Below are 23,127 nucleotides of genomic sequence, written 5' to 3' on the forward strand. Positions count from 1 at the left end.
GCTTCTTTCTTAAAGGACTTTATTTTAACTTTGTTTTAAAGGAGCTTTTAGACCGTAAAAAAGCCTGACCAAAACTATACCTGAGTCAGTGATTTTTTTGTTTGACGAGTAATGTCTTATCGTGATAAAATAAAGGAATGGTATATTCTTTTTCTAACAGTATCTTTATACTAGCTCTTTCATTAAATGATATTAATGTTGGTTCACATTTGGGAATGAATTTTTTATTTTTTTTTGGTACAATTTGGGAATGAATCTTATATGGTAAAACGATAAAAATCCATATTGATTTCACCTAATCGAAAATTTAATGTTAGAGTTGAAAAGAGAATGTTGAAAACATTTTTCATACATATAAATTATATTTTATGAATTAGTATAATATTTTTTTGTCCAAAAAGTTCTTTGATTGAGATCAATTACTACAGATTTTGTATCCATAATATCTTATCTTATTAAGAAAAACTATATTAACTTTAAACTACTACTAAATATATTTGTTTATTTGTTTAGATGATAAGGTTGGAAGCACATGAGAATGGAAAGTGACAAATGTTTGAATTAAAAGGGGTATGAAATGAAGTTAAAAGTTAAAGTTTATCTTCAGAGTAATAAATTATTGAACGAAGACTCATCGTATTTCATAATTTTCGCGCCGATCAATTTAGTCATTAAAATAAATTTTTAGATTAGAACCTTGACCCGTGATTTTTTTTTTTTAGATTAGAATCTTGACCCGTGCTTAAAAACAATAGTTAAATATCAATAAACAAAAATTTTATTTTAAAATATAAGTTTTAACTTTTAAGTATTTGTAAAAATTGTCACAAAAATTGTCATAAAATGGATGTTCAAATATCATTTCTCTTTAATTAAACTTGGTTATTTTGGTTATTTAACTTGGGAACAAAAGACACCGTTTAAACATTCACGTTGATTATGTCGGCTATATCACATGTAGGGGTGGCATATGAACAAAACAAAAATGATTTGTTATTCCCTTAAGAAAGAAAATAAGTTATTGTGAGCCACGTAAAGGCTCTCAAGTCTCATCTAAACCACAAATGATAAAAATCTCAACTGATAAAGACCCACGAACCGGTGTGAGACCGACGCGAGTCCCAAGGCTTTTGTTGTTTCATATAACATTGGTGGGGCCCGCATCATCAATATAATCTTCTTCGTACGCATTGATAGAATAGAACAAAATGAAATAATTCTTTATTTTCCATCCATCCAATCCATATACATCGCTTAATTGAAAATAATACTCACATAATATCATGGGTTCCGTTCACGACGACCACATTCCGGTACACGATCACGAACAACCTCTTCTTCAGGTTCTCTTCTCCTTCCTTATTCTTTATCATTTCTTCGCTTAATTTATTACCTTCATATCATATTAGTAATAATAATTTCATTTCATCTCTTTCTCACGTATTTATATATTTATTTATTTATATTTATATTTTCAAAGGATGAAACGAACGAACAAGAATACACAGGAGATGGTTCAGTTGACCATAAACAAAGGCCTGCTCTTAAAGCCAATACTGGCAATTGGAGAGCTTGTCCATTTATTCTAGGTATCTTTTATTTTATTTTTTACATAAACTGCCCTTATATTTCTGTTATGTTTTAGATTTATTTTTCATTTTTATTCGTATCTTAGAATTTGTGGCTGGGCCCCACAAAACCCCCCGCTTGTAAGGTGATGAAGAGTGTTCAGGCAATCTCTCATCAAATTTGGGACTCTTTTAACATAGTGTCATGCTATCGCGTTTATGTATGTAAATTACAGGCAATGAATGTTGCGAACGTTTGGCTTTCTTTGGTATTGCAACAAACCTTGTTACCTATCTTACCACAAAATTACACGAAAGTAACGCGTCTGCTGCAAGAAATGTCAGCATCTGGCAAGGAACTTGTTATCTTACACCTCTCATTGCAGCTATTCTGGCCGATGGTTACTTGGGAAGATACTGGACAATCGCTGTTTTCTCCATGATTTACTTTGTTGTAATGCACCTAAGATACATACATTTCTTCTCCTGGTCAATAATAGTCTTTACATGTTTTAATATGTGATACTGATATGGTTGTTTCTTGCAGGGGATGAGTATTTTGACTCTTTCGGTATCTATTCCACTGTTGAAGCCAGATGAGTGTTTGGGTTCAATGTGTCCTCCGGCAGCTCCTATGCAATATTTTGTGTTCTACTTGGGTCTCTATGTAATTGCACTAGGGACTGGTGGTGTGAAAGCGTGTGTGCTATCTTTTGGGGCAGATCAGTTTGATGATACTGATTCCAAGGAAAGTGCCAAGAAGGCTTCCTATTTCAATTGGTATTACTTTTCTATATACCTAGGTGCCATTGCATCCTGCAGCCTCATTGTGTGGATTCAAGACAATGCAGGATGGGGCCTTGGATTTGGAATTCCTGCTTTATTTATGGGATTATCCGTTGGAAGTTTCATTTTAGGCACCCCTCTCTACAGGTTTCAGAAACCAAAGGGTAGCCCTATTACAAGATTGTGCCAGGTTTTGTTAGCATCTGTCCGGAAGCAGAATCTGGTTCTGCCTGAGGATAGTAGTCTCCTGTATGAGACGCCTGACAAGAGATCCGGAGTTGAAAAAAGTCGCAAACTGAAGCATCATGATGATCTCAGGTAATGTTTTTACTTTGAGCTTTCGTTTCTGCCTTAATGTCATTGGATTTATCCATTGTTCCAATATAGACAAAGGAGTATCTTGTATATGTTGGATTTCTATCTGATATTCTTGTTGATGTGTCATTTGTCTGATATCAAATGTGGAATTGTTTGTTTATGAGAAAATGTGTGATACGAACCCTGCAAAATGTTATAGGAGTTATTTATGTTTGGGTCTAATTTGGCAGCTACAGATTAGTCATACTTTTAGTTTTAGGACCTGTTCGGAACATCGAAATAGGGCTAAAAAATAGGATCAAGGTAGTCAAATAATATATACCAATGTATGTATGTGTGTGTTTGTTTGTGGTGTTTGGAACATAATGGATTGCAGGGCATTTGCCAGTTGCCTCCTTTTAATGATATAATTGAACCCTAATTTATGTATGATGTATACTAATTTTGAGATCTACATGGATACAGAGACTCTTGTGCTTTTCACTTTGTCCGTAAGTTTACATTACTTGTTACTTATAATCATTTGATGAGGAAGGAAGTATGTATTTTAATTCCGATGACTGGTTGCCAGTTGTGTATCATGTATTGTATCACATATTTTTAGAAGTCATGATTAAGACAAGAGTTTGAGTAAAATAATTTTTTCCTTTAATGACTCAATTTTTCATATAATTGACTCCTAATCTGGACTGTTTGAAATGATTGTACAATCTTTACTATCTTGTTTACTGCATATAATCTGTCCATGAACTAGTTTTATTCAATCAATTTTTTCCAAGGGTGAAAATTATTTGAGATTTATGGCAAGATTGATCCTTCCAGTATACTAAAATCAGATTTTTTTGTTTCTTGTTTCTCCTCTCCTCCACTGAACGAATATTGTCATCTTTGACAGTTTTGTAGGGTAGATTGCATGTCAAATTATTTCTAGTAGACTGTCGTTATTGCACTGAGAAATTGTATTCTAAAATTTGAAGTGTTGACATTCTTTATAGAAAAAGTTTTCCTACTAATAATAATGTATTGTTGATAATGATTTAAGTATCCTCCCTAGCGTAAGAACACTTTTAACTACAACAGGGCTTCCTATTAACGACCTTCTAAACCTCCTTTTTTGTCTTTTCTTGGTGTTTTGAAATAAAGGTTTTTTGATAGAGCAGCTGTAGTATCCGATTCGGAGAGAAGAAGCGGTGACTATTCTAATCCATGGAGGCTTTGCACCGTGACACAGGTGGAGGAATTGAAAATCTTGATTCGCATGTTTCCAATTTGGGCTACTGGCATCATTTTTTCTTCTGTCTACGCCCAGATGTCAACATTGTTTGTGGAGCAAGGAACTATGATGGACACAAACATCAGTTCCTTCAAATTATCCCCTGCTTCCCTCTCAACCTTTGAGGTGGCAAGTGTTGTTTTGTGGGTCCCCGTCTACGACAAGATACTTGTTCCTATTGTAAAGAAATTTACAGGCAAGAAAAGGGGCATTTCTGTGTTTCAAAGAATAGGAATTGGCCTTTTTATTTCTGGGCTTTGCATGTTAGCAGCTGCTGTTGTGGAGATTAAGCGTCTGCAGCTTGCAAGAGAGCTTGACCTTGTTGATAAACCTGTGGCTGTACCCCTTAGTGTGTTATGGCAAATCCCTCAGTATTTAATATTAGGAGCAGCAGAAATATTCACATTTGTTGGGCAGCTTGAGTTTTTCTACGAAGAATCACCAGATGCTATGCGGACTATATGTGGTGCATTGCCGCTTCTTAATTTTTCATTGGGGAATTACTTGAGCTCTTTCATTCTTACTATAGTAACTTACTTCACAACAAAAGGAGGAAGGCTTGGATGGATTCCAGATAACTTGAACAAAGGACATCTTGATTATTATTTTCTGCTTTTATCTGGACTTAGCTTATTGAATATGTTAGTGTTCATAATTGCAGCCAAAATATACAAACCAAAGAAGGCTTCTTAAGATTTTTCAAAAATTTTGTTGATCTTAGGAGTGGAGGCATTTTCTGATATTTCCTTCTTTCATTGTGGATATTTTGGATTTCGAAAAGTAGATGAAAATGTGGATAGTATGGGTTTTTTTTTAAACTTACCATGTTATAGATAATTATTTTAATGGGAGAAATTCTTAGTGAGCAATATACTTTGTACTCTCAACTGTGAAAGCTGAATCGCTGGCATTGAAAGGCATATTCTTTCGAATAAAATCTACTTATAAGATCATTCAATGGCATGATGATCAAGCAGATAGGAAGTCAACAACTTATGGTTCATTTAGCTTCTCAAAAGCTCAATGCTTTTGGTTGGAAAGTAATCATTGAGAAATCTTCGCTCAAAATGTTCAACTAATGTGTACTCCCTTTGTCCTTTATTAAGCGAGTCTTTTTGTAATAAATATTGTTTTTAAATTAATTGATCTATTTCACTTCCAATTCAATATATTTCATTTTGCATTTATGATAATGGTAAATGAATCAATATTTGACAAGAGCATTTAAAACTAAGGGCAGAGTCCTTCATGGGATGGGGTGGGTATTAAAAAATTAATGATTGTATGTCTATTTTGCGTGATTTTAAACAATTTTACGGCGGTTTTAGTGTTCGACGGACCTAAATCTCCACTAATTGGTGTAGTGACCCACCTATAAAATAAAAAAATTAAAAATCATGGGTCTATTTTACGAGTTTTTAAACAATTTTTCAACTGTTCTAAAAGTGACATGTGATTTTTGTCGTGCTTATACTTGGTTAAGTAGCGGAGGTTTACAAACCTTCTATTTTTTTGGGTTTCAAAACTCCTTTATAATGTTTTGTCAATTGAAAATTTCTTCAATTAATAGTTGTATTACATAGCCGACCCCACTTAGTGGGATAAGGCGTTGTTGTTGTTGTTGTTGTAATAGTTGTATTACAAAAAAAAAAGATTTATAATTTATAGTAGTAGTAAACTATGTAATTTATTTTTTAAAGTATAGTGCTTTTTAGTCACACTTTTATTGGCTCACCCAAACTATTTTTTCTGGTTCCGCAACAGTTTAAAACCATTTTTTTTAAAGGAGTTTAAAACCATTTTTGTCTCTCCTCACTAATACATTTTTTTAATAAGTGTGAAATCAACAAAAGACTCATTTAAAATGTGTTAAATTTAGACGGGAGGGAGCATTTTGCAAGAGCGTGTATCCAAGTATAATTTATGGAGAAATGATAATTGTACAACTATTTTGCAAAAATACATTGAAGGTCTTTTATCTTATAAATTTGTAACACCTTGATCTTTTATCTATTTGTTTTTTCGTTTAAGTCTTTTATCTCTCATAAAAACACGTAAATCTTTTTTCTCATTTTTTAAAAAAAAAATCCATAATTTTATTTTTTAAAATATATTTTTATTAAAATTAAAAAAAAAAAAATTCCAGAAATAAGATGAACATATTCATCAACTTCATCTTCTTCCTTTGAATCTTCATCTTCTTCATTTGAATCTTCATCATTTTTCTTAAATCAAATTTAATTTTACACAAATATATCTCCAAATATCATCAAACTTATATTTACCTCAAATCTTCTTAGCCGCAGGTGCATTTACAAAAGCCGATTTTGAACAACCAAAACCAAGTAGAAAGACTTGACACAAATGAAAATTACAATGAACCATAACAATAGCAAAATCTGCAAATGCAGCACTTCGATCCACATAGCAAACTAGCAAAGCATAGAATGACAGTCCCTACGGAAGCAAAATTATGCCTTCACACGCGAGAATTCCAGAAGAAAAAGACAATCATGAATTTGAATCATCCGGTTGAGAATTTGAGGTTCTGAGATCCATTAATAATATTTTCTCTTTTTTAAAAATCAAAACAACCAAATTTGAGGGTTTTAATTTTTGTGTTTAGAAGAAGATTTGAAGTAAACATAACATAAATTCATGTATTTGGAGATATATTTGTGTGAAAAAATTTTGAATCAAGAAAAATGACGAAAATTCAAACGAAGAAGATGAAGATTTAAAGGAAGAAGATGAAGATTCATCTTATTTCTGGAATTTTTTTATTTTTATTAAAAATATATTTAAAAAAACAAGATTATGTATTTTTTTAATAAAAATGAGATAAAAGATTTATGTGTGCTTTTATTAGAGATAAATGATTTAAACGGAAAAAAATAGATAAAGAGTGTTACAAATAAATAAATAAAAAACCTCTAATGTAATTTTTATTTTTACTTGTAATGTAACATGTCATTACACCCGGAAAAATGTTAGTTGTAGTTGGGTGTAAACAAGTACGGTTACGCCACCTAATGGTAGAACTTGTTTCTGGTCTACTTTAAAGAAAATGTATACCGGGAATTCTGGAAAATCACGACTGCATTATATGGTCCATATGTATGAGTCACCATACAATTTTAATCAAGTTTTCCTATATTGTAGCCACTAACAAGTACATATACTATCGATTCTTCTAATTCTAATTTTAGGCCATAAAATCTGAAGTGAAAAAACAGTTACAACTCCTTTTCAATCTCGCAAAATGGTACTGGGGATCACTCACTCTTTTACCTACCACTCTTTCGTCTGTTCTATTCCATTGTCCTTTCACGTCTTACTGAGATTTGTTTTAACAAGTGACGTCTTTGTCTTTGATAAAATAATACAACAAATAAACTCAATTTCAAGAATAAAAACAAAAACATATATATATATATATCTATTCCTTCTATGTTCTATCATTTTATTTTATTCATATGCTTTTTTTGTCTTCGCCTCGATGGCTGATTCTGCAGCTATTTGTTTCCCCATGGGCCTTTAGTTGTCTTTTCCCTTGAGCTTTTGCCCTGTAATTTCATCTCCTTTTCACGTATTTTGCTTTGTCATATTATTTATTTATTTATTTATTTATATATTTCTAAGGATGAATCGAACGAACAACAATACACAGGAGATGGTTCAGTTGATCATAAACATAGGCCTGCTCTTAAGGCCAATACTGGCAAATGGAGAGCTTGTCCATTTATTCTAGGTATCTTTTATTTTTTACATAAACTGCCCTTATATTTCTGTTATGTTTTAGATTTTTCATTTTTGTTAGTATCTTATAATTTGTGGTTGCTAAATCGGCTTTTAAGGTGAAGACTGTCCGCACTTATAAACAGTTGTTCAGGCAATCTCTCATCCAATTTGGGAAACTTTTAACATAGTATCATATTATTGCATTTATGTATGTAAATTACAGGCAATGAATGTTGCGAACGTTTGGCTTTTTTCGGTATTGCAACAAACCTTGTTACCTATCTTACCACCAAACTACACGAAAATAACGCGTCTGCTGCGAGAAATGTCAGCATCTGGCAAGGAACTTGTTATCTTACACCTCTCATTGCAGCTATTCTGGCCGATGGTTACTTGGGAAGATACTGGACAATCGCTGTTTTCTCCATGATTTACTTTGTTGTAATGCACTTAAGATACATACATTTCTTCTCTTAGTGAATAATAGTATTTACACATTTTAATATGTGATACTGATATGGCCGTTTCTTGCAGGGGATGAGTATTTTGACTCTTTCGGCATCTGTTCCACCGTTGAAGCCAGCTGAGTGTTTGGGTTCACTATGTCCTCCGGCAGCTCCTATGCAATATTTTGTGTTCTACTTGGGCCTCTACATAATTGCGTTAGGGACTGGTGGTGTAAAAGCGTGTGTGCTATCTTTTGGGGCAGATCAGTTTGATGATACTGATTCCAAGGAAAGTGCCAAGAAGGCTTCCTATTTCAATTGGTATTACTTTTCTATCTACCTAGGTGCCATTGTATCATGCAGCCTCATTGTGTGGATTCAAGATAATGCAGGATGGGGCCTTGGATTTGGAATTCCTGCTTTATTTATGGGATTATCCGTTGGAAGTTTCATTTTAGGCACTCCTCTCTATAGGTTTCAGAAACCAAAGGGTAGCCCTATTACAAGATTGTGCCAGGTTGTGTTAGCATCTGTCCGGAAGCAGAATCTGGTCGTGCCTGAGGATAGTAGTCTCCTGTATGAGACGCCTGACCAGAAATCCGGAGTTGAAAAAAGTCGCAAACTGAAGCATCATGATGATCTCAGGTAATGTTTTCACTCTGAGCTTTCTTTTCTGCCTTAGTGTTATTGGATTTATCCATGGTTCCAATATAGACAAAGGAGTATCATGTATATGTTGGATTTCTATCTACTATTCTTGTTGATGTGTCATTTGTCTGATATCAAATGTGGAATTGTTTGTTTATGAGAAAATGTGTGATATGAACCCTGCAAAATGTTATAGGAATTGTTTGTTTATGTTTGGGTCTAATTTGGCAGCTACAGATTAGTCAGACTTCTAGTTTTAGGACCTGTTCGGAACATCAAAATAGGGCTAAAAAATAGAATCAAGGTACTCAAATAATATATACAAATGTTTGTATGTATGTGTGTGTTTTTGGTGTTTGAAACACAATGGATTGCAAGGCACTTGCCAGTTGCCTCCTTTTCATGATATAATTGAACCTTAATTTATGTATGATGTATATTAATTTTGAGATCTACATGGATACAGAGACTTCTGTGCTTTTCACTTCGTCGGTAAGTTTACATCACTTATTACTTATAATCATTTGATGAGGAAGGAAGCATGTATTTTAATTCCGATGACTGGTCGCCAGTTGTGTATCATGTATTGTATCACATATTTTTAGAAGTCATGATTAAGACGAGTTTGAGTAAAATAATTTTTTCATTTGATGACTCAATTTTTCATATAATTGACTCCTAATCTGGACTGTTTGAAATGATTGTACAATATTTACTATCTTGTTTACTGCATATAATCTGTCCATGAACTAGTTTTATTCAATCAATTTTTTCCAAGGGTGAAAATTATTTGAGATTTATGGCAAGATTGATCCTTCCAGTATACTAAAATCAGATTTTTTTGTTTCTTGTTTCTCCTCTCCTCCACTGAACGAATATTGTCATCTTTGACAGTTTTGTAGGGTAGATTGCATGTCAGATTTTTTCTAGTAGACTGTCGTTATTGCACTGAGAAATTGTATGCTAAAATTTGAAGTGTTGACATTTTTTATAAAAAAAGTCTTCCTACTAATAATGTGTTGTTGATAATGACTTAAGTATCCTCCCTAGCTTAAGAACACTTTTAACTACAACATGGCTTCCTATTAACGACCTTCTAAACCTCCTTTTTTGTTTTTTCTTGGTGTTTTGAAATAAAGGTTTTTTGATAGAGCAGCTGTAGTATCTGATTCGGAGAAAAGAAGCGGTGACTATTCTAATCCATGGAGGCTTTGCACCGTGACACAGGTGGAGGAATTGAAAATCTTGATTCGCATGTTTCCAATTTGGGCTACTGGCATCATTTATTCTTCTGTCTATGCCCAGATGTCAACATTGTTTGTGGAGCAAGGAACTATGATGAATACAAGTATTGGTACCTTCAAATTATCCCCAGCTTCCCTCTCAACCTTTGAGGTGGGAAGTGTTGTTTTGTGGGTCCTCGTCTACGACAGGATATTTGTTCCTATTGCAAAGAAATTTACAGGCAAGAAAAGAGGTATTTCTGTGTTTCAAAGAATAGGAACTGGCCTTTTTATTTCTGGGCTTTGCATGTTAGCAGCTGCTGTTGTGGAGATTAAGCGTCTGCAGCTTGCAAGAGAGCTTGACCTTGTTGATAAACCTGTCGCTGTACCCCTTAGCGTGTTATGGCAAATCCCTCAGTATTTAATATTAGCAGCAGCTGAAATATTCCAATTTGTTGGGCAGCTTGAGTTCTTCTATGAAGAATCACCAGATGCTATGCGAACTTTATGTGGTGCACTGCCGCTCCTTAATTTTTCATTGGGGAGTTACTTGAGCTCTTTCATTCTCACTATAGTAACTTACTTCACAACACGAGGGGGAAGGCTTGGATGGATTCCAGATAACTTGAACAAGGGACATCTTGATTATTATTTTCTGCTTTTATTTGGACTTAGCTTATTGAATATGTTAGTGTTCATAGTTTCAGCCAAAAGATACAAACCAAAGAAGGCTTCTTAAGATTTTCAAAAAATTTGTTGCTCTTAGGACCGGAAGCATTTTATTAGATTTCCTTCTTTCATTGTGGATATTAAGGGTTTGGAAAAGTGGACGAAAATGTGGTCAGTATGGTTTTTTTTATACTTACCATGTTATAAATAATTATTTTAATGGGAGAAGTTTTTAGGGAGCAATATACTTCGTACTCAGCTGTGAAAGCTGAACCGCTGGCATTGAAAGACATATTCTTTCGAATAAAATCTACTTATATAAGATCATTCAATGGCATGATGATCAAGCAGACATGAATTCAACAACTTATGGTTCATTTAGTTTCTCAAAAGCTCAATGCTTTTGGTTGGAAAGTAATCATTGAGAAGTTTTGCTCAAAATGATCAACTCTTGTGTATTTTGCTAGAGCAGTGTATCCACATATAATTTATTTTTTACTTGTCATTACACCTGGCAAAAATGTTATTTGTAGTTGGACGCCACCTAATGGTAGAACTCGTTTCTGGTCTACTTTAGGAATTCTGGAAAGTCATGGGGCTCTGTCTGTATTCATATAGACTGCATTATATGGTCCATATGAATATGAATACATAGAAATTCAGTAGAAGTGGTCGAATCGAAATTATCAATGTCAGAAGTTGGTTGTGGCTCAAAGCAAGAGTTGGACAGTTAGTTATCCCTTTGACCCTTTATATGAATGGTGATCATATATTGTTATGTATGTCATTTTATTTTAATGGCTAAATTACCTATTTAGTCCCTTAATTGATTTTTGTGTTTTTAGTCCTTACAGATAAAACATTTTTGTTTTTCTTTGTATTTGTTTTGTTTAAACCCTTGCAAAATTTTATCATATTACAATTGTAATACATAGAATATTGCATCTCTCTTTCAAAATAAGGATTAAAATGAATATTATAGTCTCAATTTCGATAGTAATAAATTTTGCATTACTAAAACAAAATAGCAACTATCAAAAACAAAATGTGCTATATTTGCAAGGAATAAAACCACATTTTTGTGTTGTAAATGTAACTTGATTGGTAGCTTCGTGAACATTGTGGTATGTAAGGGCTGAGTTTTATACCACATATTCCCTGGTTCTCCACACTTATAATACCACATATTCTTCGGTTCTCCACACTTATAGTAACAAAAAAAAAGAAGGAAAAACCGTATTTGTTTAGTAGATTAACAAATAACCATTGAGACTCACACACACAAGTGGATGGATGAGATTCGAATCTCGTTCTCAACGTCCGGCAAAGAAATTTTGGTATTTTTACTCGTTGAACTAGGACTTATGGAAGAAGAAAAACGCACTCTTAAATAGGGGCTAAAATAAAAAATTGATTATTAAAAGAACTATTTAAATCAAAGGTGATTTTTTAGAGGTGGCTAAAGTGAATTTTTTTTTTGCGACCTCGCCCTTTGTCGGCTTACTAGATAAATAAAAATAATTTGATGGAATACAGGTATAAAAATATTTTATTCTGTCATCGTAAAAAAATTAATCACTAACTAATTTGAATCGAATTTGTATACATACATCAACAATGTAAATTTTATTTCTTCAAAAAAAAATCAACAATGTAATTTGTTTTTTTTACATCTAATGAAATTACTTTATAATACAAATAGCAACTTTTTAAATTAATTAGTAAATTAACAATGTGTGAATAAGTCCTGTTAACCTCAATTGAAATGAAATAAATAAATCTCTAACCATAAAAAAGTTGGGCACACCAGAAGGTTGAAATTACGTGAAGAAAAAGAAATGGTGTTTGAAAAGTGGGTTTGAACTGTAGTTAAAAGGGACACTTCAGGTAGCATATAGTCACTACTTCTAAGTTCTAACTTCTTACTCTTCTTGCTCATAATGGCTTCTGTTGACAACGACGACATTCTTGAACTTGAACAACCCCTTCTTCAGGTTCTCTTCTCTTTCTTCTTCTTCTTCTTCTTTTTTTTCTTTGCTTAATTACCTTATTAATACTAATTCTGAGATATAATTCACGGACAGTTAAGATTGTTTTTATTAAATTTAATTTTAATACTTTTTATTTTATTATAGTTATGAAACATTAATCCGTTTCATTTTTGTTATACTCGTTCATTTGAATTCATAAATTAAAGTTGCTTAAAACAAAAAGATAATATGCGAACACCCACCCTTACATACATCCATGTTAATATAACAGTATGAAAACAAAATATGTTATATATGACTATGTTCAAATGTTCAAAATTTCCATATCCGTTGCTTCATGGGAGTACGTTCTTACTTCACCACCTGTTATATGCTGTATAATAATACTAATTCTAATTACCGGCATAACAGTCTCGTATGAACAATCAATCATCTGTTTTCTAGTTTTCAACCTGTATTTTGAAGCTAGCTCCAACACTTTGTGGGATCCAGTTCTACAATGGTGGACCAATTTTCAAACGGGTGGGTGGGACGATGATATCCCTATAATATCTACCTTTAATTTTTAAATTAACGGTTGATATTATTCACTTTACACTCTAAAGTGAGTTGGTCACTTTAGAGTTTTGTTATTTTATTTTAAGACTGTTTTGCTAGGTATTTTGCTTTGTGAGATGATTATTTATTTTAATTCTCTAGGATGAAAGGAGCAAACAATACACAGGAGATGGTTCAGTTGATTATAGACAGAGGCCTGCTATTAAGCACAATACCGGCAATTGGAGAGCATGTCCATTTATTCTAGGTATCATTTTTTTACATTGCGTTTTAGGTGATCCATTTTTGTTATTATTACATTTATGTATGTAAATGACAGGCAATGAATGTTGTGAACGTTTGGCTTTCTTTGGAATTGCAACAAACCTTGTTACCTATCTTACCACCAAACTGCATGAAGGAAACGCCTCTGCTGCAAGAAATGTCGGCATCTGGCAGGGAACTTGTTATCTTACACCTCTCATTGGAGCTGTTCTGGCAGATGGTTACTGGGGACGATACTGGACAATTGCCATTTTCTCTATCATTTATTTTGTTGTAATACACTCAAGCTGCATTTCTTCTCCTAGTCAATAATTGTCTTTACACGTTTTAATATGTGATACTGATATGGTTGTTTCTTGCAGGGGCTGTGTATCTTGACTCTTTCTGCATCTGTTCCATTGCTGAAGCCAGCTGAGTGTTTGAGTTCGATATGTCCTCCGGCTAGTCCTATGCAATATTATGTGTTCTACTTTGGTCTCTATGTAATTGCACTAGGAACTGGCGGTGTAAAAGCATGTGTTCCACCTTTTGGGGCAGATCAGTTTGATGATACTGATTCCAAAGAAAGGGCTAAGAAGGCTTCCTTTTTCAACTGGTATTACTTTTCTATCGACCTAGGTGCCATTGCTTCATGCACCTTTGTTGTGTGGGTTCAAGATAATGCAGGATGGGGTCTTGGATTTGGCATTCCTACTTTATTTATGGGGTTATCAGTTGGAAGTTTCTTTTTAGGCACCTCTCTCTATAGGTTTCAAAAACCAATGGGTAGCCCTATTACAAGAATGTGCCAGGTTGTGTTAGCATCTGTCCGGAAGCAGAATCTGGTCGTGCCCGAGGATAGTAGTCTCCTGTATGAGATGCTTGACAATAAATCTGAATTTGAGAGAAGTCGCAAACTGATGCACCGTGATGATCTCAGGTAATTTTTTGCATTGAGTTTTCTTTTCTCCCCTAGTGTTATTTGCTTTATTCATTTTTCCAATATAGGCAAAGGAGTATCTTGTATATGTTGGATTTCTGTCTACTATTCTTGTTGATGTACAATTTGTCTGATTCGAAATGCGGAATTGGTTGTTTATGAGAATATGTGAGATATGAACCTTGCTCCAATAATATAGGAGCTGTTTATGTTTAATTTGGCAGCCACAGATTAGCCAGACTTCTAGTCGTAGGCCTTGTTCGGCACACCAAAATAGGGTTGAAAGGATAGGTTAACTGATATTATCGAAATAATATATGTGTGTGTGTGGTGATTGAAACACACAATGGATTGTAGGGAAGTAGCCAATTTTCTCCTTTTCATGATAACTGAACCTAACTCATGTATAAATTATATTGATTTTGTGATATACATGCATAGAGATACCTGTATGTTTTTCACTTTACTTTGTCTGTAAGTTTACTCATAAGCATTTGATGCAGAGGGAAACATATATTTTATGCTAGTGACTGATCGCTAGTTGCGTAAGCGTATCACATATTGTATCACATTTTCTTATACGTCATGATTAGGCACGTGTTTGTGTAAAACATATATTTTTCTCTAGTGGACCGTCTTTATTGCACTGAGAAATTGTGTGCTAAAATTTGAAGTTTGGTCATTTTTTTTATAAAACTTGGCTTCCTACTTAAGTCTATTGTTGATAATGACTGAAGTATCTTCTACAGCTTGAAAGTATTTCAATTTCTACAAGGCTTCCTCTTCACGACCTTCTAAAACTCCATATATTTATTTTTTTTGCTTTTTCTTGGTGTTTTTAAATAAAGGTATTTTGATAGAGCAGCTGTAGTGTCTGATTCAGACAACAGAAGTGGTGACTATTCTAATCCATGGAGGCTTTGCACTGTGACACAGGTGGAGGAATTGAAAATCTTGATTCGCATGTTTCCAATTTGGGCTACTGGCATCATTTTTTCTGCTGTCTACGCCCAGATGTCAACATTGTTTGTGGAGCAAGGAACTATGATGGATACAAGTATTGGTACCTTCAAATTATCCCCAGCTTCCCTCTCAACCTTTGATGTGGTAAGTGTTGTTTTGTGGGTCCCCGTCTACGACAGGATACTTGTTCCTATTGGAAAGAAATTTACAGGCAAGAAAAGGGGCATTTCTGTGTTTCAAAGAATAGGAATTGGCCATTTTATTTCTGGGCTTTGCATGTTAGCAGCTGCTGTTGTGGAGATTAAGCGTCTGCAGCTTGCAAGAGAGCTTGGCCTTGTCGATAAACCTGTCGCTGTACCCCTTAGTGTGTTATGGCAACTACCTCAATATTTCTTATTAGGCGCGTCAGAGGTATTCACATTCATAGGGCAGCTTGAGTTCTTCTATGACGAATCACCAGATGCTATGCGAACTTTATGTGGTGCACTGCCGCTCCTTAGTTTTTCATTGGGGAATTACTTGAGCTCTTTAATTCTTACTATAGTAACTTACTTCACAACACAAGGAGGAAGGCCTGGATGGATTCCAGATAACTTGAATAGTGGACATCTTGATTACTTTTTTCTGATTATATCAGGACTTAGCTTATTAAATATGTTGGTGTTTATAACTGCAGCCAAAATGTACAAACAGAAGAAGGTTTCTTAAGATTTTTCATGCATTTATTGCTCTTAGGAGTGGAAGCATGTGCTTACATTTCGTTCTTTCATTGTGGATATTGCTCTGTATATTAAAGATATATGCTAATAAGGAATGGAGTTTGGGAAGACGGGGTTTTGGAATGGAACTTTCCAAGTTACTATGTTGTACATAACTATAGTAGAAGAATAGCCGAATCACTGGCATTGAAAGGCAGATTCTTTCAAATAAACTCAGCTTATGAGCTCATTCAGAGACAAAATGATTAAGCAGACTGGAAGTCATTCAACAACTTATGGTTCAGATTAGCTCCTCAAAACTTACGTCATTCATAAGTGCGGTGCTGAATCCACAAATTTATTTTTTACTTATGCGTCATTCCATTTGGCAAAAATGTTATTTGTAGTTGGATATAAGCACAGTAACACAAACCTAATGGTAGAAGTAGAATTCATTTCTGGTCTACTTTAGGATAGGAATAAAGAAATGTATATAAGGAGTTCTGGAAAATCATATGGGGCTTTGAATTCTTATGGACCGTATGAATGCATAAAAATCAGATTTGTTCCCATTCCATACGACTATTCAGTTATAGTTGTAGAAATGATCAATGTCTGAAGTTGGTTGTCGCTCAAAGTAAGAGTTTGAGATTCAATATTTATCCCTTTCTATGAGTGGTGATCATATCTTGTTCTATGTATGCCTTCTTATTTTAATTCATTGGAAGAAATAAAATACGAGTAATCACAACTCGGAGAATGGAAACTTGGAAATCTTGTTATTTCAAATTTTAAAGATTGATACAAATACAAATATACAGGCTCTATATAAGTAATTTAAAATAAAAATAAAAAGCGTACACAAATCAATCATAAAAATGGAGCTCTGTTGGTGGCTTCATGAACATTGGTTTGTAAGGGGTCAGGGTTGGATTTCCCCACTTCTCCACACGTATGGTGTGTGAGTCTAGTCACTAACCACTTGACAAAAAAAAAAAAGTACACAAACCAAATCTTAAAGCTTTTATCATAAACTTTAGGGTCATGTTAACTTGTTGTGCCCTAAGGGCACATGTTAAGGAACCCAAAATGAACAACTTATAGGGACCAAACTTATTTACCTTTATATAAGTTATTTTAGGTGGAGGCTAACATGAGGGAGCCAATAGGTCCCTCATCTAGTGAGGGAGTAAAGATGCTTTTTTTTAACCTTAGGATTAAATAAATGGATTGGATCTTCTCCACATCAGCAAGAGAACACTTACATCTCTCCACACTCAATCACAACACATCATACACTCTCTCTCTACGCATCTCTTCCAAGTACAACAAAAATCTGTTCCTACAAAACCAATTGACAACAATATTAATCAATTGACAACAATATTAATCAATTAATGTAGCTTAAACTAAACCAATTGACCAAGATAGGAAAATCCATATACGTTTTCACTGAATCCAGCAAGAACTCAAAATCCATCTACTAAAATCATATCCATCGTCACCCTAAATTGTTCTCTGTTTCAACTTTCATAGATCAAGATCCAATTTCTTTCCCTTTTTCAAACCCCATATTTCTCAATCCACAAAAGAAGAACACCTTGAAAGAAGAATTTGTTGATGATGAAGGTATCAAACATGAGGGTATCAAATTTGTTGATGAAATAGTCATACTCTGTGATGTTTTTCCCTTGTCTTTCTTATCTATCCCGTGTTTGATTTTTTCAGATCTGTGCAAGAAAGTATCGACCCTTCTCAAATTGATCTGTGCAAGAAAATTAGTTCTCAAATTGATATGGGTTTCATGGTTTCATGGATGCTGAATCGAAATTGTCCGATGTTATAGCGAAAAGTTGTCAATTCGGTGATATAGAAAGATTCAAATGCGGTTTTTTTTTAAGAACCAAAAAAAAAATCTGCGATTAGCTTGTGGATTTGAAAAATAAGCCTGTGCATTCTTCATGGCATTCAATTCCGATCAAAAGTGCGTAAAAATGAATTTCATTGTGTACCATGGGAGATCCGGCCGGGTTGATTCGCGGGTCAAAAAACCCGTTTTACAGGATACGGGTAAAGAAGATGACATTAAAAAAAAATTAAAAAAAAATATTACCTATGCAGGAATCGGAAAAAAAATATTACCTATGCAGGTTACCTATGCAGGAATCGGAATCGAACTGGCACCCTATGGCACTTAAATCTTAAAACACAACCAACTGCACTGCGCATACAATAGCTAATAGTTTAGATTTTTAGTTTATTTATTTACTATTACCAGTTTTGAATTGTGAGCAAAAATCAATGATTTAATTCATTTTATTTTAGGTTTCTATATAAAGCAAATCTTATATAGACATAAGTCTAAATAAAAATTATATGAACACACGTACATTAATGATAAAATTTAACAAATGAGACGATATTAAGTGATGTGACTAAATTATTATTATTTTTAAAATTTTATCATCGTTGTGTGTGTCCGGATTTGATTATATAAAGCAAATCTTACATGAATTGGGAGGAATATGAAATTTGATTATTTTAGCATAAGAGGGAAAGTGAAATTGAGTGATATGAATCGGCCAAAAAAATAATTAAAGTGAAATTAACTTTTTTTAGTTAATATTCAATTCATTACATTTATTCAAAAAATAAATTATACCCATATTTATTTATTTTTTAAAAAAAAAATCACACCCTTTTATTAATAAATATTCTCGATTTACATAATAAATAATAGTACGCAAACGTATTTACATTTACGTTCACGTAAACAAATTTTCTACAATAATTGGAGCTAGTTGACTAAGCTTCTGAAGGGATAGTTTGTCCGGTAGACACGTCTCCTGGATTCCGATCTGAGAAATTCCAGTTTCTGCTTCCTTCTAACTCTGTGAGGGTCACATCCAACGGTGGGATCGACCAAACATGATTCGGTTCCAATGTTAGACACGTTTCAGTCTCCGGGGAGTTGTCCTTCCTAGTTGACTAGGCTTCTGAAGGGATAGTTTGTCCGGTAGACACGTCTCCTGGATTCCGATTTGAGAAATTCCAGTTTCTGCTTCCTTCTAACTCTGTGAGGGTCAAATCCAACGGTGGGATCGACCAAACATGATTCGGTTCCAATGTTAGACACGTTTCAGTCTCCGGGGAGTTGTCCATCCTAGTTGACTAGGCTTCTGAAGGGATAGTTTGTCCGGTAGACACGTCTCCTGGATTCCGATCTGAGAAATTCCAGTATCTGCTTCCTTCTAACTCTGTGAGGGTCACATCCAACGGTGGGATCGACCAAACATGATTCGGTTCCAATGTTAGACACGTTTCAGTCTCCGGGGAGTTGTCCTTCCTAGTTGACTAGGCTTCTGAAGGGATAGTTTGTCCGGTAGACACGTCTCCTGGATTCCGATCTGAGAAATTCCAGTTTCTGCTTCCTTCTAACTCTGTGAGGGTCACATCCAACGGTGGGATCGACCAAACATGATTCGGTTCCAATGTTAGACATGTTTCAGTCTCCAGGGAGTTGTCCTTCCTAGTTGACTAGACTTCTGAAGGGATAGTTTGTCCGGTAGACACGTCTCCTGGATTCCGATCTGAGAAATTCCAGTTTCTGCTTCCTTCTAACTCTGTGAGGGTCACATCCAACGGTGGGATCGACCAAACATGATTCGGTTCCAATGTTAGACACGTTTCAGTCTCCGGGGAGTTGTCCTTCCTAGTTGACTAGGCTTCTGAAGGGATAGTTTGTCCGGTTGACACGTCTCCGGGATTCCGATCTGAGAAATTCCAGTTTCTGCTTCCTTCTAACTCTGTGAGGGTCACATCCAACGGTGGGATCGACCAAACATGATTCGGTTCCAATGTTAGACACGTTTCAGTCTCCGGGGAGTTGTCCTTCCTAGTTGACTAGGCTTCTGAAGGGATAGTTTGTCCGGTAGACACGTCTCCTGGATTCCGATCTGAGAAATTCCAGTTTCTGCTTCCTTCTAACTCTGTGAGGGTCATATCCAACGGTGGGATCGACCAAACATGATTCGGTTCCAATGTTAGACACGTTTCAGTCTCCGGGGAGTTGTCCTTCCTAGTTGATGTAACACCCCGTTCTCCCAACAAATTAATATTAATAAATAAAATCAGAGTAATCACACAACGGAGTGTCACACTACTTTTCAAAATTTCATAATAGAAAATTGTCTATTTATTTAAAAACCGACATTTAAATTATCTTACAAACTGCAGCGGAATAATTCTTTAAAATATAAATTCAACCAAATTCAACATCAATAAAAGTCTTGGCATAAGGCCACAACATAATTCAACTTTATTCCAATAGCAAGTCTTTTCCAAAATATGTGATACATAAAAGAAATGAGAAGACACTCGCGACGATCCCCATCCTAATATGTATCAGAGCCCTAGACACTTGAGCCAATCAACCTACAAGCCATCATTACCTGCACATTACCCACGGTCGAGGCAACATATACGCAGAAGGGGTGAGAAACTTATCCAATAATGATAATATATAATTCATCAAATTAATGAAAATAGCAATATATCACAACATGCATCATTAATAATGTATATAAAGAATACATATAACAACAACATAATCATTTTCGGCAACAAGGTACAACAACAACAACAACATTATCCACAACGACACCGATAACTCGACAATTCGACAACGACAACAACTCGACAATTCGACAACGACAACAACTCGACAATTCGACAACGACAACAACTCGACAATGCTACAACGACAACAACAACTAATGCATCATGCAGGTGGTACCAATCTACGCGCGTTGAATGCTAAGCATTCCAGGCCATAAGCCCCCAACAAATTGGATGGTTAAAGCATCCCAGGGCATAAGCCCCCAAAGGTTGAATGATAAACATTCCAGGGCATAAGGCCCCAACGGTTGAATGATAAACATTCCAGGGCATAAGCCCCCAACAATTGTGAGTATGCAAATGGACTCAACTTGTGTATATCAACATACAACTTCAACAGCGACTGCAACAACAACATATGTGCCTAAAACAATTATGACACACTCCCCAACTTCGACATCAGATGATACAACGACATCAACAACGGAAATCAACAACATAACATATATATAAATCAATTACATTCATCTCAATGTCTAAAACATCCCCCAAAAGCAATTAAGTTTTGATCAATAGAACATAAGTCAAATATCCATAAACACCTCAACTAAATCCCTAACACTTAAGTTTGAAGTTGGGAAACCAACCATAAGTTTTTGGACTAACTAGAGATTAATTATGCTAAGTTTTCTTAAAATTTTCTGAAGACCCACTTGGACTATTTTCATCATAACTCTAAATCTACAAATAATTTTCTAGTCACTCCAAAGCCATTAGAAAGCTAACTCAATTATCTACAACTTTTATGTTTACACCTAAAGCTAATTCAAAATAGAAACGGGTGAAAAAGACACAAGAACGCGAAACAGAAAATGCTGTCACTGGACAATTTCGCTAATAGCGAAAATTGAGCTAATAGCGTACCTGTTCCAGAGGGTTACGCTAATAGCGAATTTCTGGCGAGTTTTTCATCTACTGTTACGATTTTAACACCATTTTCACCCCAAAAACCCATTTTCTGATCCCCTAATCACCCAAAATGAATTAGAACAATGTTTACAGGTTCTATATACAACATAGTAACTAAAACAACATAGAAACATGCATCAAACAACACCATTCATCATATTTTCTTCAATTAACATAAAACTTCTAACCCTAAAACCAAGAACAACAATTCATCAAATTTCAGAATTATATACCATGATTATTGAAAGGAATCCCACCCTTACCTTAATTCAGCAACACCAAACGTCAAGCTACCGCAATCGATTCCTTCCTAGCTCTCTCTTGGCCTCTTCTAGGTTTTCTCTCCAAAACCAGTTTTCTTCTAATGTTTTTACGTGAAAATGTTTCTCTCCCTTTTTCTTTCTTTTACTTCAAAAATATCTCTCTTTTCTTTTCTCACCCAACTCCCTTAATTTCTATTAATTTCCACTTAATTCCCCTTAACCAAAAATAAATACTATTTCTATAATATTTCTATTTCTCATATTATTTCTATCCAATAATAACAACATTCATTTAAATAATACACAACCCCAATATTCATATAATAAATAGCATCATAACATATTTCATATAAAAATCATATAAAACATATATTTCACATAAAATCATATATATATAGCAATTAAAGTCATATAAAAATATTCCCACATCTACTAAAATATTAGAATAAAAATGGGGCGTTACAGTTGACTATGCTTCTGAAGGGATAGTTTGTCCGGTAGACACGTCTCCTGGATTCCGATCTGAGAAATTCCAGTTTCTGCTTCCTTCTAACTCTGTGAGGGCCATATTCAACGGTGGGATCGACCAAACATGCTTCGGTTCCAATGTTAGACTCGTTTCAGTCACCGGGGAGTTGTCCTTCCTAGTTGACTAGGCTTCTGAAGGGATAGTTTGTCCGGTAGACACGTGTCCGGGATTCCGATCTGAGAAATTCCAGTTTCTGCTTCCTTCTAACTCTGTGAGGGTCATATTCAACGGTGGGATCGACCAAACATGCTTCGGTTCCAATGTTAGACTCGTTTCAGTCACCGGGGAGTTGTCCTTCCTAGTTGACTAGGCTTCTGAAGGGATAGTTTGTCCGGTAGACACGTGTCCGGGATTCCGATCTGAGAAATTCCAGTTTTTGCTTCCTTCTAACTCTGTGAGGGCCACATTCAACGGTGGGATCGACCAAGCATGCTTCGGTTCCAATGTTAAACTCGTTTCAGTCACCGGGGAGTTGTCCATACTAGTTGACTAGGCTTCTGAAGCGATAGTTTGTCCGGTAGACACGTGTCCGGGATTCCGATCTGAGAAATTCCAGTTTCTTGTTCCTTTTAACACTGTGAGGGCCATATTCAACGGTGGGATCGACTAAACATGCTTCGGTTCCAATGTTAGACACGTTTTAGTCACCAGGGAGTTGTCCTTCCAAGTTGACTATGCTTCTGA

General features: G+C 34.9%; 3 protein-coding genes and 2 long non-coding RNA genes across 6 annotated transcripts; 4 read left to right on the forward strand and 1 right to left on the reverse strand.

Annotated features, from left to right (window-relative positions):
* The first annotated feature begins 1,273 nt into the window (after positions 1 to 1,273).
* Positions 1,274 to 5,112, forward strand: LOC146932953 (protein NRT1/ PTR FAMILY 8.3-like). Its single transcript, XM_085704673.1, has 5 exons — positions 1,274 to 1,343; positions 1,481 to 1,589; positions 1,805 to 2,022; positions 2,116 to 2,672; positions 3,816 to 5,112. The coding sequence occupies exons 1-5, from the start codon at positions 1,284 to 1,286 to the stop codon at positions 4,636 to 4,638; spliced, it is 1,767 nt and encodes a 588-aa protein (XP_085560799.1). The 5' UTR covers positions 1,274 to 1,283; the 3' UTR covers positions 4,639 to 5,112.
* A 1,825-nt stretch (positions 5,113 to 6,937) lies between these two features.
* LOC146932954 (protein NRT1/ PTR FAMILY 8.3-like) lies at positions 6,938 to 11,038 on the forward strand. Of its 2 annotated transcripts, XM_085704680.1 has the most exons (5): positions 6,949 to 7,210; positions 7,588 to 7,696; positions 7,910 to 8,127; positions 8,221 to 8,777; positions 9,920 to 11,038. In XM_085704680.1, exons 1-5 carry the CDS (start codon positions 7,208 to 7,210, stop codon positions 10,740 to 10,742), a joined length of 1,710 nt encoding a protein of 569 aa, XP_085560806.1. In that variant the 5' UTR covers positions 6,949 to 7,207; the 3' UTR covers positions 10,743 to 11,038. The 2 variants fall into 2 exon arrangements, with proteins under 2 accessions (XP_085560807.1, XP_085560806.1); XM_085704681.1 differs by lacking the exon at positions 7,910 to 8,127 and having other exon boundaries at positions 6,938 to 7,210.
* A 1,567-nt stretch (positions 11,039 to 12,605) lies between these two features.
* Positions 12,606 to 16,702, forward strand: LOC146932955 (protein NRT1/ PTR FAMILY 8.3-like). The gene is made up of 5 exons (XM_085704679.1): positions 12,606 to 12,666; positions 13,363 to 13,468; positions 13,541 to 13,758; positions 13,848 to 14,404; positions 15,253 to 16,702. Exons 1-5 carry the CDS (start codon positions 12,613 to 12,615, stop codon positions 16,073 to 16,075), a joined length of 1,758 nt encoding a protein of 585 aa, XP_085560805.1. The 5' UTR covers positions 12,606 to 12,612; the 3' UTR covers positions 16,076 to 16,702.
* A 645-nt stretch (positions 16,703 to 17,347) lies between these two features.
* On the forward strand, positions 17,348 to 18,203 carry LOC146932956 (uncharacterized). The gene is made up of 2 exons (XR_015007294.1): positions 17,348 to 17,694; positions 17,794 to 18,203. It is a non-coding gene; the product is annotated as an uncharacterized LOC146932956 (long non-coding RNA).
* A 2,034-nt stretch (positions 18,204 to 20,237) lies between these two features.
* Positions 20,238 to 22,275, reverse strand: LOC146932957 (uncharacterized). Its single transcript, XR_015008410.1, has 2 exons — positions 21,915 to 22,275; positions 20,238 to 20,516 (listed from the first exon to the last, which is right to left on the reverse strand). It is a non-coding gene; the product is annotated as an uncharacterized LOC146932957 (long non-coding RNA).
* Between the last annotated feature and the right edge of the window lie 852 nt (positions 22,276 to 23,127).

This window comes from Medicago sativa, chromosome 4 (genome assembly GCF_051527215.1).
Source record: "Medicago sativa cultivar Bolivia chromosome 4, Bolivia_mono, whole genome shotgun sequence".
NCBI lineage: Eukaryota > Viridiplantae > Streptophyta > Magnoliopsida > Fabales > Fabaceae > Medicago > Medicago sativa.